General features: G+C 47.6%; 8 protein-coding genes across 8 annotated transcripts; 4 read left to right on the forward strand and 4 right to left on the reverse strand.

The window, feature by feature from the left end:
• Window positions 1–46: 46 nt before the first annotated feature.
• On the reverse strand, window positions 47–875 carry PHATR_46858 (predicted protein; the record flags this gene model as incomplete). Its single annotated transcript, XM_002185886.1, has 2 exons — window positions 47–459; window positions 764–875. The coding sequence occupies 2 exons, from the start codon at window positions 873–875 to the stop codon at window positions 92–94; spliced, it is 480 nt and encodes a 159-aa protein (XP_002185922.1). The 3' UTR covers window positions 47–91.
• Window positions 876–2,236: 1,361 nt separating this feature from the next.
• On the forward strand, window positions 2,237–3,406 carry PHATR_13361 (predicted protein; the record flags this gene model as incomplete). The annotated part of the gene is made up of 1 exon (XM_002185719.1): window positions 2,237–3,406. A coding segment is annotated over one exon (1,170 nt), but the record flags the coding sequence as incomplete, so codon positions are not given.
• Window positions 3,407–3,505: 99 nt separating this feature from the next.
• Window positions 3,506–4,390, reverse strand: PHATR_13322 (predicted protein; the record flags this gene model as incomplete). Its single annotated transcript, XM_002185887.1, has 1 exon — window positions 3,506–4,390. A coding segment is annotated over one exon (885 nt), but the record flags the coding sequence as incomplete, so codon positions are not given.
• Window positions 4,391–5,056: 666 nt separating this feature from the next.
• SytB (predicted protein) lies at window positions 5,057–5,839 on the forward strand (the record flags this gene model as incomplete). The annotated part of the gene is made up of 1 exon (XM_002185720.1): window positions 5,057–5,839. One exon carries the CDS (start codon window positions 5,057–5,059, stop codon window positions 5,837–5,839), a length of 783 nt encoding a protein of 260 aa, XP_002185756.1.
• A 78-nt stretch (window positions 5,840–5,917) lies between these two features.
• Window positions 5,918–7,203, reverse strand: PHATR_36913 (predicted protein; the record flags this gene model as incomplete). Its single annotated transcript, XM_002185888.1, has 3 exons — window positions 5,918–6,591; window positions 6,676–6,798; window positions 6,927–7,203. 3 exons carry the CDS (start codon window positions 7,201–7,203, stop codon window positions 5,918–5,920), a joined length of 1,074 nt encoding a protein of 357 aa, XP_002185924.1.
• A 167-nt stretch (window positions 7,204–7,370) lies between these two features.
• On the reverse strand, window positions 7,371–8,491 carry PHATR_46862 (predicted protein). Its single transcript, XM_002185889.1, has one exon. It carries the CDS (start codon window positions 8,472–8,474, stop codon window positions 7,545–7,547), a length of 930 nt encoding a protein of 309 aa, XP_002185925.1. The 5' UTR covers window positions 8,475–8,491; the 3' UTR covers window positions 7,371–7,544.
• Window positions 8,492–9,092: 601 nt separating this feature from the next.
• On the forward strand, window positions 9,093–10,238 carry PHATR_36915 (predicted protein; the record flags this gene model as incomplete). The annotated part of the gene is made up of 1 exon (XM_002185721.1): window positions 9,093–10,238. The coding sequence occupies one exon, from the start codon at window positions 9,093–9,095 to the stop codon at window positions 10,236–10,238; it is 1,146 nt and encodes a 381-aa protein (XP_002185757.1).
• Window positions 10,239–10,639: 401 nt separating this feature from the next.
• PHATR_46863 (predicted protein) lies at window positions 10,640–17,641 on the forward strand (the record flags this gene model as incomplete). Its single annotated transcript, XM_002185722.1, has 4 exons — window positions 10,640–11,380; window positions 11,405–12,955; window positions 13,035–14,036; window positions 14,106–17,641. 4 exons carry the CDS (start codon window positions 10,640–10,642, stop codon window positions 15,603–15,605), a joined length of 4,794 nt encoding a protein of 1,597 aa, XP_002185758.1. The 3' UTR covers window positions 15,606–17,641.
• Window positions 17,642–17,777: the final 136 nt, after the last annotated feature.

Raw genomic sequence — 17,777 nt, forward strand, 5'->3', positions numbered from 1 at the left:
ATCGGTTCTATTGTTCTCATCTATAGTGTATGTAATAGGTTTTTGTGGTTGGTTATAGTTCTTGCGTTAACAGTAAACAGCGGGTATACAGTTAATTCTGTTTCTTCCAGTCCATATTGGGCTGAAACAAGTCTTCCGCCGTAAAAACGTGATCCGGATCCGCGGCGCCGAAGCGCTTCACTTCCCGGGAGTTCTCGCGGTAGCCCATCAATCGACCACGCGTATTCTGCAAGACCACCATGGAGCCAAAGGTAAAGCCGATACCGGCCATCATACCCGCTATGGCGAATCGTGCGGGCTTTCCCACAATGAAACCGTAACCCCACAAAGCAATCGTTGATCCGGCCCATTGACAGTAATCACTTAACCGCAGAGACCTGATGCAATCGTCTATCGTTGGGGACGGCTTGACGGGAGCATACGGAGGAGCTTGACGAGGCATCGCGCGATTTTGTTTTTCTATTTTGCCACCAACAATGGAACGTCACTGAGTTTATTGCAAACAAAGGAGAATTGCACTTGTCAGATTTTTGCGACACACAGCATGAAAAGAGCTCGTTCGTTTCGACAAGAATACGTAGCGCTTCGAGGCCTCCAGGGGGGATGGTATCCATCGTGTCGAACAATTGGAAAGCGAATTGCCCTTTTTGCTAGTCACCGCGATTTCTCGTCCACTAGCGCCTTTGTCATATCTTCACAATGACTAGGATTACACTTTACGGAAGCCGAAGAGGCTCGGTACGAAAGCAAAACTTACACTTACCTACTGATGATGTCAGAAGGTTGATAATGGACTTCTTGCTGTCGATCCTGCGTTTTGGTGTTCGCGACGCTCCTGCTGACAGTAGCAGGAAACTGGAAGCGTCTGCCGACATGACGTCATAAAGTGCCTAGCGAAAATTTTTCATTGCCTGCCGCTTTGTCCACGTAAAAGAACCTGGAAGTTAACACATGGAATTTGTCTGACTGTGAAAACTTGGAATACCAGCACACCTCTAGCTAGGATGAAGCAATTGTTGCCATGGAGGATCCATGAAGTAGTTAGCGCAAGCACCGTCAAACAAAGCATTGCCTTCTATTTTGTAGTTGGGCCAAGGTCCTTGTCACCAAACATTTGTTTGCAATAACAGCCTTGATGATTGGAAAAGAGGTGTTTCTTGACATTAGTGTTGGTAGCCATGACTAAGTTTCCCTACACAAACCTTTTTATTAGACAATCTGTTGCAAAAATTGGCCTCAGTGGTGCAGCCAGCAAAAGATGCCCAAACACCACATCAAAACTTGCTATCCTTATGGCAACACTTGACAGGCAGCTTAATCCAAGTCTGTAGATCATTGGAATCTGGCAGAGAAAACAGAAAAGTATGATCAAAGATCAGAGTCTTGCTCTGTCAACATTGGAACAATGTGTGTCAATGTGGACAAGTGGCCTCTTACTGTGCCACCATTCTATGTGTCAACTGGAAAGTTGGTTTTGAGTATGTCCTTACGCAATTGTGTGCATGCCTTGAAAACATGACACCCAAGGCAAGTTGGCCAAAACTGATTGTGTGTGTTTGGTCACAGATTGCAACACTGATTGTTTTGGATTGGTGACTGGACAGTTGAAGGTCCAAATGCATCATGTGACTGTTTTGGGTCTTGACCATTCCATTACCATGCTCAGAAGCATGGTTACCATGACAAACTTGACCATGGTAGCATGTACAAATACCATGGGACTGATGAAAATGGTCCACAGTGGTGCTTAAGACTGTAAAACTGCAAGCAACATTGTCCAAAGTGACCAAATCTTAGACTTGCTAGAAAATGTGGGATTTGGCCAGAAAGGTGGAAGTGCGGCCTGGCCGACGCCAGCATATGGAATTTAGAATAGAGAATTTAATGTTTTTATTTTCTCGAGCACCGAAAATAGCCACAAAAGAGTTTCGCGCGTGCGCTCGTCCTTTCGCTTCATCGCCGCAGGGGAAAGGACGAAGTGAGGGACTTCGACCAAAATTGTATGCTCATCTCAGCCCAAAAATCTCTCAGTATCCTGGATCATCATGTAAGTTAACCATGGGGACGCTTCTTGCAACACCTGGATGGAATTATGAAGTAGTATGAACTACCTCTCCTCAAAGGTGGTTAGATGAAGCTTTGCTGCGAATTGGAGTGGAAAACACCTTTCTCCTCCACTTTTGGTTTTACCCCATTACCGCTTACTAACATTTTCGTTTTCGTTGCCTTTATCAGGTCTCATCGTAAGTTCGAAGCTCCCCGTCACGGAAGTTTGGGTTTCTTGCCCAAGAAGCGTACCAAGTACCACAGTGGTCGCATCCGCTCTTTCCCCCGGGATGACGCCGCGGAACAGCCCCATTTGACCGCTTTTCGTGGTTACAAGGCCGGTATGACCCATGTTGTTCGTGGTGTTGACCGTCCTGGTGCTCTCATGCATAAGCGCGAAGTGGTGGACGCTGTTTCTATTGTTGAGACACCTCCTATGGTAGTTGTCGGTGTCGTTGGGTACGTCGAAACTCCCAGTGGTCTCCGCACCTTGACGACTGTTTTTACCGAGCACTTGAGTGAGGAATTCAAGCGTCGTTGCTACAAGAACTGGTACAACAGTAAAAAGAAGGCATACACCAAGTATGCTCTCAAATACCAGAAGGATGGTGGTAAGGATATTGAGAATGAGCTTGAGCGCATCAAGAAGTTCTGCTCCGTCGTTCGTGTTATTGCCCACTCTCAGGTCAAGAAGCTTAACTTGCGCATTAAAAAGGCGCACATTATGGAAATTCAGGTGAATGGAGGTGACACCGCTGCGAAGGTCGATTTTGCCAAAAACTTGTTTGAAAAGGAAGTCACGGTCGACAGCATCTTCGCTAAAGACGAACAGATTGACGTTCTTGGAGTCACCAGAGGGCACGGATACGAAGGTGTGACTACACGTTGGGGTGTCAGCCGTCTGCCTCGTAAGACTCACCGTGGTTTGCGTAAGGTAGCTTGTATCGGATCCTGGCATCCTGCCCGTGTGTCTACCACCGTCCCCCGTGCTGGTCAGAACGGATACTTTCATCGTACGGAAATGAACAAGAAGGTGTACCGTGTCGGTAAAAAGGGTGACGAAGCTAGTTGCCAGACCGATGCTGATCTGACCAAGAAGTCGATCACGCCGATGGGTGGATTTGTGCACTATGGTGAGGTCAAGGAAGACTGGCTCATGCTCAAGGGTGCCATCGTTGGGGTCAAGAAGCGCCCTTTGATCCTTCGAAAGTCCTTGATGAAGCATTCTTCACGCAAGCATTTGGAGAAGATCGATATCAAGTTCATCGATACTTCTTCCAAGCTTGGACATGGTCGTTTCCAGACTGCCGAAGAAAAGGCCAAGTTCTTGGGCCCTTTGGCTTCCAAACAGAACCAATAAATTATCTAAACATTCAAGTAGTGTAAGAGACTTGCTTTAGATTTTGTTTTTCGTATGAGATTTCCGTCTTTTAGTATTTTTTAGAGGGGGGGGGGGTGGTTAGAGCTTTAGCAGAGGCACAACATGAGTTGGAGTTTCCCCATGTGTGTGAAAAAGTTGTTCCAGAGCGTCGCGTTCGGGCAGACTTCCGACTTCAATACCTAGCTCCTCGCGATGGACGCCACCGACTACTAGAATACTGCTGATTCCGGTGGCGTTGGCGCCGGCAATATCGTGGTAGATTGAGTCGCCAACGTGCACAACTTTCTCTTTGGGCAGGCCCAAATCACGAACACATGCTTCAAAATGTTCCTTATGGGGCTTTCCGAAAGACGTAACGGACCCCCCGAGTTGTTCATAGCGCTCCGCAATCTTGCCCGGCATGCTGGCGACATCGCCGTCAGGTTTGACGTAAATAAAATCGGGATTGGCACAAACCATAGGAATCATCCGATCCAAACACGGTTTCAATATCTTGTCGACAATTTCCAAGTTACCCGTTTCCATGAAATGTCCGAGATCAGTTTCGGATGCCTCACCATCTGGTCCTGGCCCTCGCATAACTTCGCAACCATGCAGCAAGATGAAGTCAGCTTCTTCTACGTTGTCTGATATCGATACATTCCCGTACTTTTGCAAAACCGAGACTGGAGACGGTGTCTTGGGTGACTTCCAAGTCAGGAAAAGGCATTTTTTGCCAGCGTATGTTTCTTGAATATAGTGGCTCGCTTCCTCGCCACTTGTGACGGCTCCTACAAACGCGTCACGGTCAAAACCGAGTTTCGGTAGTCGAGCTGATGTATCTTTGGCCAGGGATGACGAGTTGGAGAGAATAATTAGTTTTTTACCTTGCCTGGCTAGAGCTTCTACGCATTCGGGTGCACCTTCCAAGCCATGCTCTCCGTTGTGCATAACACCAAATTGATCCAGAATGAAACCATCGTACCGATCTATCAGCTCCTTTGAGATAGAATCATGGATACTGAAGCTTTTTGCCGTAGATGCAGTCATTACTCACTGTCAATGGTCGAAACTCCGGATGCCAATCGAAATACGCAGTTGTGTGAGAATTGATAGCGAACGCGTTTCCGTTTCTTGCACATTGGCACACGGAGGTGGCGAAAATACGAGTACGTATCGCTTTATAGGTACTCACCTGTTAGTGAAGCGCTGCAAGAACTTTCGCTTGCGTTCTTCGATCGAATTCGGTAACTTCACAGTCTTGAGTGCGAGCCCTTGAAAAGGGTTGAATGGGAACCCCTCGCTTCCCACGAGATCAAATAGGGTAGGTTCAGCGTGCTGACAGTGACAGGGAGCAGCGAAGCAAAAACCGGACCTTAAAATCTGCAAGTGACCATGGCGAGTCGAGACCTTACCGGTGCTTTCATGGAGCGCCGGTCGGCTTTCCTACGAAAGCGCTCAGCAAACCATGATAGCAACGAGCGAGGTAAGGTGTTGCCCGAGATCATATGAGCCCAACTTGTGCTGGTTATCTCGAGGCTTATCAAGTACTGAAATCTTTTTTTTTCTCAAGATGACTCGGCTTACAAGAAGCTCACCGCCGGTGGGACTTCACACGATCTCATGCTCGCTGAAGAAGGAGGTGTGGAAATGGAGGCTTTTAACGGCAAACCTTCCTGGGTTACTGATGTTGATCAAGTCGAGCAGTGTCTGGTCGATCTTCGTGCCCAAATGGAGGATCTGCACAAAATGCACGCATCCCGTGTCGGATCGGTCTTTGGCAAAGACTTGGAAGATATGGAGGGCCGAATCGAATCTCGAACTCGCGAAATTACCGACCAGTTCCGAGTGGCCGAACGCATTTTGCAAAAGGTAGGTGTGGCGACTCGTCGGGCGGGTGGAGAGGAAGCCACTGTCGGTGCCAACGTCCAACGGAGCCTCGCCAAGCGACTTCAGGAGCTTTCCGTAAATTTTCGACAGTCGCAGCGCAAATATCTGGCTGAAGTTAGGACTCAGAAAAGTGGTGGGTTGGTTCCGGGTGCAGACAGTCGATTCGGCATTGATTTGCATACAGAATCGTCGGGTGAATTCTTTACCACGCAACAACTAGCTGTCGTGGATGACCTAACAGAGGCTGTACAGTCTCGAGATACTGAGATTGTAAAGATTGCACAGTCAATTGAGGAGCTTGGAACAATTTTTAAAGAACTGGCGGTTTTAGTTATCGATCAAGGGACGATTTTGGATCGCATTGACTATAATATGGAAGCGGTTGTGGACCACACTAAGACAGGCATCAAGCAACTCGAAAAAGCAGAGAAGCATCAGAAGAATGCTCGCCCATTACGATGTATTATCTGCTTAAGCTCGTTAATATTTGTTCTTCTCGTAATTCTCGTTCTCAAACATCGGCCAAGGCGTGGTTGGTTTTAACAGTAAGGTGAAATAAGTCATGAAGTTTGAAAGTAGACTTATTATAGAAAATGCCTATTGCCCGCTGTATCTGCATTTCTACAAGAGACCGGTTGTTTCTTCAAAGCCCAGAGAAAGATTCAAGTTCTGAACCGCCGCTCCGCTCGCGCCCTTACCCAGATTGTCCAGGCGAGCCATCAACAAGCACGTTCCATCGTCGTCGTTGGCAAAGACAAAAAGCTGCAGCTTATTGGTGTTTTTCAGAGTATCAGGAGCCAAAAAAGCCCCTCGCTCCAACAGCCCCGACTCTTTCACTGCTTCTTCACCCAACGGCATAATCTCGACAAATTTGCTGCCTTCGTAGTGCTGTTTTAAAGCATCATGAATCTTTGTCCCACTGACGCCTTCCGTCATCCAAGAATAATGTACGGGAACGGAAACGACCATACCCTGATCAAAGGTTCCCACAGCCGGTTGGAAAATAGGCTGCTTGTTTAGTTTGGAATACTTGGCCATCTCTGGGGTATGTTTGTGTTTCAGACTCAAACCGTACGCGCCCCACGGTTCATGAGCTTCATTTTCAAATACGTTCATAAGCGCCTTGCCGCCACCACTGTACCCAGAAATAGCGTTGACCGTCAGTGCAGTACCTTCCGGTAAGATTCCTGCATCAACCAATGGGCGAGTCAGCCCGATAAAGCCAGTGGGATAACATCCGGGGTTGGAGATGCGCTTGCTCTTTCCAATCGCGGTGCGTTGCTCCTTGGAGAGCTCTACAAAAGCGTGAAAGAATTGATAAGAAAAATTCAGCACTGTAACATTTGACTGACAACGAAAAATACTCCAAGGCCGCTTACCAGGAAAACCATAGTCCCAAGAGTCATCGACTCGAAATGCTGTAGAAGCATCAATCAAGACGGTACGATCATTGTCTGCCTCAACCCAGGAAGCAGCCTCCTTTGAAGCAGCATCTGGAAGACCTGCAACAACAAAAATATATACAGACGTTAGTAACCGATACAGTCAAAAACATTTACATCATACGTCTTCTTTACATAGCGTCCTTTCTCCTTTCAGTTCATTATTTCGTCAATTGTCAGATACGTACAAAGAATCACAGCATCGGCTTCGTTGATGAGCTTTTTCCGAGTGGCGTCGTCCTTGCGCAGCTCATCAGGAATAGATATGATCTCCAAATCTTCTCGTTGTGCGAGACGTTCACGAACTTGTAGACCCGTTGTGCCTGCTTCGCCATCGATAAAGACCTTCTTCTTGGCCCACAGCGACGAGGAAGCTCGAAATAGCTGCGACGTTGGCTTCTGAACAAAAGCCGTGGTCGAGCCCAGTGTCGTAAGGAAAACGGCGAGAGAGAAAAGGAGCTTCATTGCTGGGATGCAACGAAAGTGTGATATTGCGACTGAGGGAGCTGTTTCTCAATGAGTGGAGGTAACGAGTCGTGAACTTTCGAATGGGAAGCAGTAGGATCGGCGGATTGTTCGTCCAATCGGATCTTTTCTACAGTTAACAGTAAGGAACTATCTTCGAGAAGTTTACTGTAACAGTAATGCAATGCAGCCTCGAGCTTTTTGATGATGTGTAGGGTTAGGTGTGAAATTTATTCATGTCATAGCTACGCGATCCCGCATCTTCCGATGCAGCCCCACTTTTGAAGGTTGTGCCGCATTGTTGCAGTTGTACTGTATACCAGATGACCAACACCCTGCAACTAAGCAATTTGTTCGCCAAAGACAACCTTCCTAGCTTCCTCCAGAATCGTTGTGAGCCAGTATAATTGCAGCAGTCCAAGGGGAAAGTTGATGGAGAGGATGAGATAGAGCATCCACGTACGCCCCGGCCGTAGTTGTTCAGCTCGACCTGAGGCTACCACAGATCGAACGTCCTTCAATAAGCTGTAGCTTGTCGGCCACCACAAAATTACCCGGTACAGGATAAAGCAGAAAACGAACAAAGGGCCAGCGACTTGGTCTACCAGAAATTCCAAGGACGATCCCGGCATCGGATGAAAGTATTTTGTAAAATCGAGCAGCACCAAAAAAATGGAACTCACTTCGGATAAACCCATGAAGAAAATCGAATATCGGCCCAGCATAAATCCGTCCAGAGCAGTATAGCAAACGATGGCCGCCACCACATGATGCGTCATCATAATAGGGGTGCAGTGTTCCGGAATCGTCAAGGAAACGAGAAAATCCCATATCTGATAGACGAGATTGGACACAACCATGTACTCCACTTCTGGTAAATATCCATAAATACGTCCTTCCGGTGTATCGGGTATTGCTTTGTGTGCACGGCCTGAGATGTGCCAAGAATATATCCCGATAAAAGACATAGGTAGAAAGCTAAGGCCGCTCACAACCTGAAAGGCAAACAAATCGGGTCGACCGCATTTGGTGTTATCCTGGCCATTGCAAAACTCTTCTGAAGGCGTCGGCAGTCCAAAAAGAGAGGAAAAATCTCGGTAAATGTAGAATAAGATCAAATAAATCAAATGAGTAACAGCGATTCCTCCGACAATAAGTGGTGCTTGGCGGCGAATAACACGCGGAATCTGTGGCGAGATCTCGTTAGAAGAGTGGGGCTTGACTGGAACCGATGCAGATAGAGCCATATTCCTACGAGAAGTGTCAGACATTTGGCGGCTCTACGTCCTTTGGCGGGAAAGTAAAAATAGACAGAGAGTGTTTTCACACACCCATGTTGCCCTCACTGTCAATGTCGTTATCGGCTTGTTTCGAAGAGGGCAGTGCCGCCAGAATTCGATTCACAGTCAAAATCCCATTGTACATCGAAATTAACATATATACCACTGTTTCTGTATTCTTGTTTATCATTCCAAATTCTAGATTCTAAACAAGCCAGAACACTGGTGCGAGTATCCAGCTAGAAGGCGAGCTGATGTCGTGCAGTTGTCTTTGGGACGTAGAACGAGTCTCATCGGTCCAGAACTCCCTCTTTTGCCAATCATCCTGATCCTTCATTTTCTATCATTCCGCAAAATTATTTTTCTGCCGAGACCTCGTTGTTTGTTGATGATTTTGTGCTCTGGAGCACAACACATAACAGAATAGCACAACTTTTTCGGTACATGATGCACGCACAGGGAAGAAAGAAACTATTGCAGAGTTTTCGATTGTCTGTAAGGGAGAATAAAGGTCCAGTGCACCGAATCTCGCCGTTCGGGTCTCGCATCGACTCAATCGTCCAACAACAATGTCGTCGTTCTTTCTTTGACTTCTCGTCCGACAACCACATGTTCATGAGATCGACTACAGGCAACCCAAGTACTAGCTTTTCAACGCAGGCGCAGCAAACTGCGATGCAGCAACTTGGTTTGTGGGGACCGATCGGAGGTGTGCGGCCAAGCACCCGGACTGTTCCACGAAGCAGACGCCAGCGCCCGGGCCGTTCGCACTATCTCAACGAACCTCTCAATCTAGCAGACAAGATATTTCCGGTGACCGCTATTCATGTGGCTCAAACGATTGATATTCTTTCGCTTGCAAGTAACTTATTTACCAACGAAAACACGAGTCCTGCGACGAAGCCGACACTGAAGAAGGAGATGTTTGGGAAAAATTCTATCGTCATAAGGTTGGCACCATCGACTGAAGATCCGGACCGTCCTCGATTCATTGCTATCTTCCGGTTTGGATCGGTTGTGTTCCTGAATGTGTCGCCTCGCGAGACGGCGGAGATCGTGGACGAAATTAAAGCCAAACATTGTAAAGGGGCTGTCCTGCAAGGAATCCCACGCAAGGAACAATTCGGTGTCCTAGTAGATCATAGCTTTGCGAGCCATGCCGATGCCATGTATGCCAAGTATGCCAATTCCGATAAGAGTACCGAAGACGGCTATGCCGTGGTGACTGGTGACTATTGTGTTGTACCAGAATTGGACATGAACGGCTTTGCCGTCATCAGCAATATTATGGCGCAAACAGTGGCTTTGGATACGTACAACGACTCGGTTGACGATTTGCTGTCTAACTTTACTTCCGTCAATTCTAGCGTGACGAAAACCGGACATCTAACGTCTGCTGACAAGAACTTTTTGTTCAAAACCGTTGCCCAGAATAATTCTATCTTTATTGATATGATTTCAAAAATCCGAATCAAGGATCGATCCGACACAGCGTGGAATTTGACGAAGTATGAAAAGATCCATTATGGACTTAAGGATGAGTTCGAATTGGACGATCGCTTTGACATGATTGAAACCAAACTGGCTTTTATTCAACAAAACTCCAAGTTCTTTTTGGAAGTTTTGCAACATCAAAAGACCAACAGTCTCGAGTGGATCATCGTCCTACTTATTACTTTAGAGTGCGGTCTCATGTGCGTGGAAATGTCCGGTATGGGTGAAGTCTTTTTCTCCAGACTTGGGTCCATGTTTTAGTGCAGCAGAAGGATATGAAGAAGCGTTTCTCTAGTCACAGTTCACTTTGGTTGACTATAAGCTATTTCAAAAATTAACATAAAAACCATTTGATTGGCAGAAAGAGATGTGAAGGTCTGCTCACTGATTGGGTCAAAAGTGTCGAACACCAATCGACCGTCAACATACGGCAAATATAAAGGAGGATAACAATTTTAACGATCAAAACAGTAGCTGAAAAAATAGAGCCCCACACAAATTGCCTCTTCTTCTGACTGTGAACCGCGTCCGTCGTCTACATTACAACTATCCACTTGCTCTTCGCCGTAGATTGCTTACAGTAAGGCTTGGACAGCAACGAAACACTCTGTCCTTTCTAGAAGTTGACTCTGTGTACGTGTAAATCATCGGTCGATGTAGTCATGACTAAAAAGACAAAGAAGTCCGCCTATTTGCAGAAAAACAGCTGGCCACGAGAGTTCGAGTTTCTACCTCCTTCTGGCGACGCCCTTCCAGCGGGTCCCTTCTTTCCGCCAGCTATCTTCACCGATGTCATCTACACGAACGGTGTTCGTGTCGATGCTCCTTTGATCATGGAGGGCCATAAAATTCGGGCTTCGCTCCCATCCCACTCGTACGCATCGCACGGTCGTCTTCCTGTCCTCACGCCAACTGATTCAGCTATATGGAAGCAAAATATCGCAGCACAGTCAGCCACTACGGATCAATTTCCTGTGAATGTTGGTAGATACTTGGGGACCATCACACGCACTATAACCGACCGGGGCGATACGGGGGGTCCTTCTTGCGTCCCTTACCTGATTGCAGAAGCCGGACACCAGTTGCGTAAATGGAAGAAACAACCTACCAATGCTTCGGCCAAAAAGGAGGCACTCCTCGAACGTGGGCTTGGAACGTTTAAGGAAGCTGAAATTGACAATCGCGTCAATGAGATTTTGGAAGAATGGAAACGCATATCGACGGAACCCAGGAAGAGCGCGACTTGGGATGCGTTTGGGAATCTCCCACCAAAAAGCGTAAATGACAGCTTTTACGTCCCCTTATCTTCACTTTTGTCTTGGATTAAGGCTGAAGGCGACAACCTGACCGATTCCCATGCTGGTGTTGTTCGACAAATTTGTCATGAGCGGATGTGTATTCCGGTCGACTCTGTGAGTGTGTTAGAGGCCTGTTTGAACCTTGCCGATCCCTCCCATCTTTGGCACATTCCATTGATATTTGTCTATCCCGTGGTAATGCAAGTCGATGCATCTAGCAAACCCCAAACTACTGCATCGCGTCCGTCAAAACGCTCAAAGCCTACGTGTACGACTTGGAGGTTGAAACTGGGCATCTACGCTCATCGCCTCTTGCCAGAAGCCACCACGACCGTCCTCAAAACAGTAATGGCCGCTCTCGATGAAGGTTCGTACAGGTGTACACAAGGCCTGAGCCTCCCCACTCATCCGAACGAGCCTTCTTTTGATCCGAGTCCGTATCCAGTGGTCTTCGTCGACGATGATGATTTGCAAAAAACTTATTCAGCGTCATCGAAGACGGAAAGTTCGACTTTTATAGATTCAACTCGTGAAGAATCGTGTATTTCCGCTTACACAACGAAGGGCTTGCTCAAACTACTGGAGAATCGCGGTTGTGACATCTCAAATTGGGACGAAATTGCCCCCACTTTGGGAGCCTTGCAATTGGATCTGATGCTGCACCAACAGCATGCTATTTGCTGGATGCATGAAATGGAACACTTACCAGGGTTCGGCATAAACAGTATTTTTTGGGAGGAGCGCGAGTTTGGTGACCGAGGCAAATACTACTATGCCCCAGCATTGGGTCAGTTGCGTTTACATCCGCCTCCGACTATGAAAGGTGGTTTGCTTTGTGACGAAATGGGTTTGGGAAAGACGATCGAGATCATCGGGCTTGTCCTATCGACTCTAGACGAGCTCAAATCCGAAACTCAAAACGCTTTAGACATGGACAAAACTCACGCGACTCTTATAGTTGTCCCTCCCGTCTTGGTGGAGCAGTGGCGGAACGAGATTGTCAAATGTGCTGGTCCTTCTTTGCTTGTCGACGTCATGGAAATTCAGAACAACGAAGTTTATTGGCGTGGCGATGTCCATAATCCTGATATCGTCCTGGTATCCTACAACGTGATGCAAAAAATGACATCGGTGAAACATTTGGCCAAAAGGTGGGGCCGGATTGTTTTAGACGAGATGCAAGAGGTTCGCTCGTCCACGACAAAGATTGCTCGAATGTGCGAGAAGCTGAAGTCTGATCGACGCTGGATGATTAGTGGTACGCCACTGTTCGAAGGCATTGAAGATTTGAAGGGTGAACTGAACTTTTTGCATTTAGAACCATTTTCTGCTAACAGTGAAGACGGATTTTTCAACTTTGCCGTTACAAATCCGTGGGAAAGCCATCAAAAGCAAGTTATTGCAACACTAGGGGTCTTGGGGATGATAATGCTACGACGCTCGAAGAGTATGACAATTCATAAAACGCACCAACCAATTCTGGGCTTGAAGCCGCTGACCGTAGAATTCATCCCTGTAGTACAATCGCTCTCGGAACGTACTCTCTACTGCTTTCTCGAATGTATTACGGCGCGCGAGTTTCGGTCCACGGAACGGACCGAAATCGAGAGTATAGCAACTAAAGAGGGCAGGTCACGATGTCTCTACCTTACGCTTTTACGAGACATTTGTAACTCAGCGGTAAGCCGAACGAAAGAGTTTTCAGCTAAAAGCAAAAATGAGCTGCGCAAGATACTTATCTAATGATCATTCTCAACAGGTTCTTCTAAATGGCGGCATGGGAGTACCATCCCAGCTTGGAAAGCTGAATGCGATGCTGATTGCTCAACATCGACGAGCAACTTCGAAGCCATTGTGGGATAAAAGTCTTAATCAGGGCGTCACAAATCTTGTAATGACTTGTGATGAGGCCATCGTTCATTTAGCGCAAGTGCAAGAAGCAACCCGTGCTGGAGACGGCGAGGTGGCTTTTTTGCAACTTGGATTTGGACAGGGACTTGTCCGACGAGTGCGTGCCTTCGAGTCCGTTGAAGCGCAGCTCGACGCCACAAGAAGCGCGTTGGATACCGCTATACGTAGTAATGCTGCCGCAAAGCGGCAAAAAGCGAAAGTTCTTTGGCATTTGGCGCTAGAAAAAGTTACCACAGGGTTTTTGCAAGATGCCGACGTTGTTCATATCCGTACTCGTGTGAAAAAACTCTGGAAACGGAGGTATTCAGTCATTTCTCAAGCGTCAAACGTAAAACAATCAATTTCCCATACTTCCGATTCTCCGTTTAGCGACACCGCCAGACCTCCTTACGACGAGGAGCCCTACGAACATGCTATGTTTTTAAGGGGATGGAGGCTCTCCAATATTTGTCTCGTAGACTATTTCTGGGCACACCCAAATAGTTTCCGCATCGAAGGCATTCCTCCAGAATTATCTATCGATGATGTCGCACACACGTTGGCAGTCAACTTTCGGAGTGGGGATGGTTCGCCAGCGGCCATGCGCGACTACTGCCTTGCGGAACATATTACAGACTTGTATGCTCAGGACAGCTATCGCTTTTGCATTCTTCGCGTTCCTTCGTCATCTACGACATCGACTTGGACAGCTGGCTTGGCGTTCAAATCGCAAAAAGATGCTATGCTTCTGTCAGGGCAGACAAAGAAGGTCCATGGAATTCAGATTGCTTCCAAGCATATTCCACCACTCATGAAGAGAAATATTGATGCTTCTATCGCGGATTTAGAGGAAGCGAGAGCTTTGCAAGCGGTAAGTCTTTAGCTCTATTGCGAATCTGGGATCCCAATTACTCATCCTGCCACGAAACTATTTGCAAAGCGACATCCAACCCTCGAGAATCGGAAAAAGCTCACGCTTGCGAAAAACGAATTTGAAAAAGCTAAACGCGGCCTTTGCATATGTAGCAAAGGCCAGTATAAGATGCATGCAGGAACTGATTGTGAGAATCTGGTATGGAGTTCGGCTCGAGTTGCTTATAGATTTGACGATCTAGAAAGTGAAAAACTTATTTCAAGCTTATCTGCTGTGCGACGTGATTGCAGTGCTACTATTGGTGAAACAGATCTCAAGATATATGAATATCGGAATCGTATGCAAAAGTTGCGTTCCATTGCCGAAAGAAAGTATTCGGAAAATGTTCAGGCTATGTCTTCCTTTGATGCGCTACAGGCTTTAGCAAAAGGAAGATTTAATGATACGCAGTGCATCGTATGCTTGGGTCATTTGGGATCGGGTGGATTGTGCGGGGACGATGCACCTTGTCGGCTCTGTAATAGTGATGCAAAGAGCGCTGATATCAGAGGAGCAATAACTATGACCAAATGTGGGCATTTATATTGCGTGAAGTGTTTCGAGCAATGGAGTCGAACCCAATCGACTGTGGCTTGTATTGTATGCCGAAAAAAAATAGACAAAAACTCAGATTTCGTCACGATCGATCCGACGGATAGGGAAAGCCCAAGTTTTATTGCTGATAGGCGTTCTGAGGCGCGACTTATAATAAAGAAAGCATCCGACATGATATCAGAAAGCAACGGCGAGCTAGATCCTGAACTTTGGGAGCAGCTCTATCATTCCATCGAGATCCCTCAGAATGTTGACTCAAGTCGCCACTGTAAGGTATCGGTACTCCCTGGCGATTTTATGGGACATCTGCGCTCATGTACAGGTCTTCCAGTGCTTTGCCATCCTTCTCAGACACCGGTCACCTTGTCTGCACAAAGTCAGTGCCTTTCCAGCAAAATTAAGGCCCTTCTCCGCGATTTGCCATCAGAAGAGCGAAGCGTTGTCTTCTCTAGCTCGGCCAAAACGCTCCATCACTTAGAGGTCGTTTTTAAGGGAATCGGTATTGGATACCAGTCGTTGTTCTCAGGACAAGCAACTTCCACAGCAGAACGCGCAGTAAGTGAGTGGCACGCTACCAAAGCTAATGCGATTCCTTGTCCAGTTCTGCTCGTCCAAGCTGGAGCAGCCGCTAGTGGTCTAACATTGACTAAAGCGTCAAAAATGTTTATCATGGAGCCGTTTGTGCGTCACGAAGAAGAGCAGCAGGCGTATGCTAGGTGCCATCGCTACGGACAGACAAACACTGTGCACTGCAAGTGCTACTATACACCAGTTTCCGTGGAATCCCGTCTTCTGGAGTGGCGAAAGCGAGCAGTAAACGCTGGAGTAGAGGCTCTACCCCTACAGGAAGGCGAAGCTCCGCAAATCATTTACGCTCCGCTTCTGGACCTAGAAGATGAGGCGGAGATTGAAACCAGTGAAGTGTCACAGATGAACTTTCTTCTTGGATTAGGGACGGAGCAGATACGATAGGTCATCGTAAGCTTCTTTAATAACACAAATGACAAGATTAACATATACATTGTATTGTCACGTCCCGCAAAAAATAGCAGCCCTAACGTCTCGAAGAATTTCGTCATCAGATGACGGTAACGGCTCCTCTTCTCCTCCCGGGGCTTCTAAGCTGACGTTTGATTCGCGAAGAGTTTGGCTCTGTGTTCTTCCACGTCGCACATTACCAAGTCCATTGGAGACGGTCCATCCAATCAAGCTAGAAATTAGAATTGGCCCTGCGTCATCGACTGAACCACTTAAAGTGAGTATCGTCACGGCAGTAACGGACAAGGGAATGGGAGACGCTGATACAACACATGCAGTCATGCAACATGGTAACGTCAAGGCGAATGGCAATCCTTCGACAACTGAAGCGAGCGCGGCCCCAACTAGCAGGCCAACAACACCAGCTGGAACGAGAAGGCCCCCGACGAGTCCACACGCAAGGCTCATACTCAGCCCCACAATTTTTGCGAGGGCAACCATGAGCAATTGATAAACAGCCAGTGTCTCGTCTTCGTTCGAAATCACATCGCTCCAGATACGCGACGCTAAATCAATTCCACTCCCGACGGCCAACGGGTCAAAAATACTGATGAGACCGTGAAGGAGCCCGCCGAGTGTTGGAAAGAGTAGTACGGGCAGCCAAGGGGACGATCCCATCCGGTTTGTCATGACCGTCTCTATGGACTGCTTGGAGCTTTGTAGAGCTCGCGTTAGCGCATGAATCGTCAAACCCACAATGCCACCAACCAGTCCGAGTGGAACCGCGGCGGCCCAATGCCAAAGTTCCAAGTTGATACCTACCGCCAAAAAACCCACGACCTCGACCATGCTGGGGCCCGGAAGGAGACGACCAATGAGCAAGGTAGAAACTGTAGCACAACTTTGCAAAACGAGACTTTCCATGTATCCGAATCGTGATGGTAATGATTGTCGTTCGAGAGAGTGCGAAGAAGAGCTTTCATCCAAATCAGTTAGCTCGACTTGGGTGCCGTCTATGTTGGCAAGCGGTGATCCCTCCATAGACGATTCACTGTCAAGCTCCAACTCCAAATTGCTCCCAAAAAAAAGTTCCGTAACGAGTAATGGTCCCACTAAAGGAAACGCCGAGAAAATGCTTCCTACAGCTGCCGCCATTCCCGATTGCACTAGCAACACTTGATGACGCGACGAGATTCCCGTTGATTGCAGCCTCGGTACGACCCTGATCAAGAAACCAGCGGCTAACGCTCCAATGCTTAGAACAAGAATCTCTGGTCCCAAAGGGGCCCCCGTCGACAAAGCCACGATACTTGATAGAACGGTCAGGGTCCATTGCTGCCAACAGTCGGCTGCGTCGTATATACACGGTATCATGTTTTGTGGTAAGCTCGGAGTTCTGCAGTTTCGGATCGAACGCGGTTGGGACGAGGGCAACAAACAAGCCTGCAGACAACCGCAAAGAAATCCTCCGGTGACGGTAGTGTAGACCCATGACAATCGACTCTTCCATGGTAAAGCGTCATCGTCTGGTTCCATCCAACACTGTACACTGCAATTGAACCATTGTGACAGGACCAGCTCGATCGCTTTGAGGGAACTGTAAATTCCTATCCGAGTCATTGCACCAATCAAGAATACCAACGGCAGCCTCAAAAGCCAAAAGGAAGGGTCCCGGGCGAAGGATCTCGTCGACGACACTGCTGATCGCGATATTACTGGAGGATTTGCACCAGGTTCTTCGTAATACTGGACCGACTGGGGAACCGCAATTTCTCTCGCGTCGACCCGCACCTCCGTGTTGTAGTCGTCATCGTAGTATGTCTGTTGAGCCCCGGGTTGTCCTTCTTCGGTTGCGGTACGATTCCGAATCTGAAAGGCGTGCCTTGGAGGTGTGCGGGTAGTACCCCTCGCGGCGGGATTACGAATGGTTGATCGAACCGGCAACAACGGCTGTTGTAGACCTCCTGTGGCATCGTTAACGATTGTAGCATCCTCGTTCGTGTTGATCGTCATAACGGAATAAAATCCAGCCTACTGTGAATGTTTACGTTCAATTGACAAGGAAACAGAAAACAGAAAACGGATCGTCTGGGTTAGGGGAAATCAGTTCCATACACGCTCTCTACTAGTCCAGTATAGACCTACCATGGTTGATACTCGAACCCC

Source organism: Phaeodactylum tricornutum, chromosome 11, assembly GCF_000150955.2.
Source record: "Phaeodactylum tricornutum CCAP 1055/1 chromosome 11, complete sequence".
Classification (NCBI taxonomy): Eukaryota; Bacillariophyta; class Bacillariophyceae; order Surirellales; family Neidiaceae; genus Phaeodactylum; species Phaeodactylum tricornutum.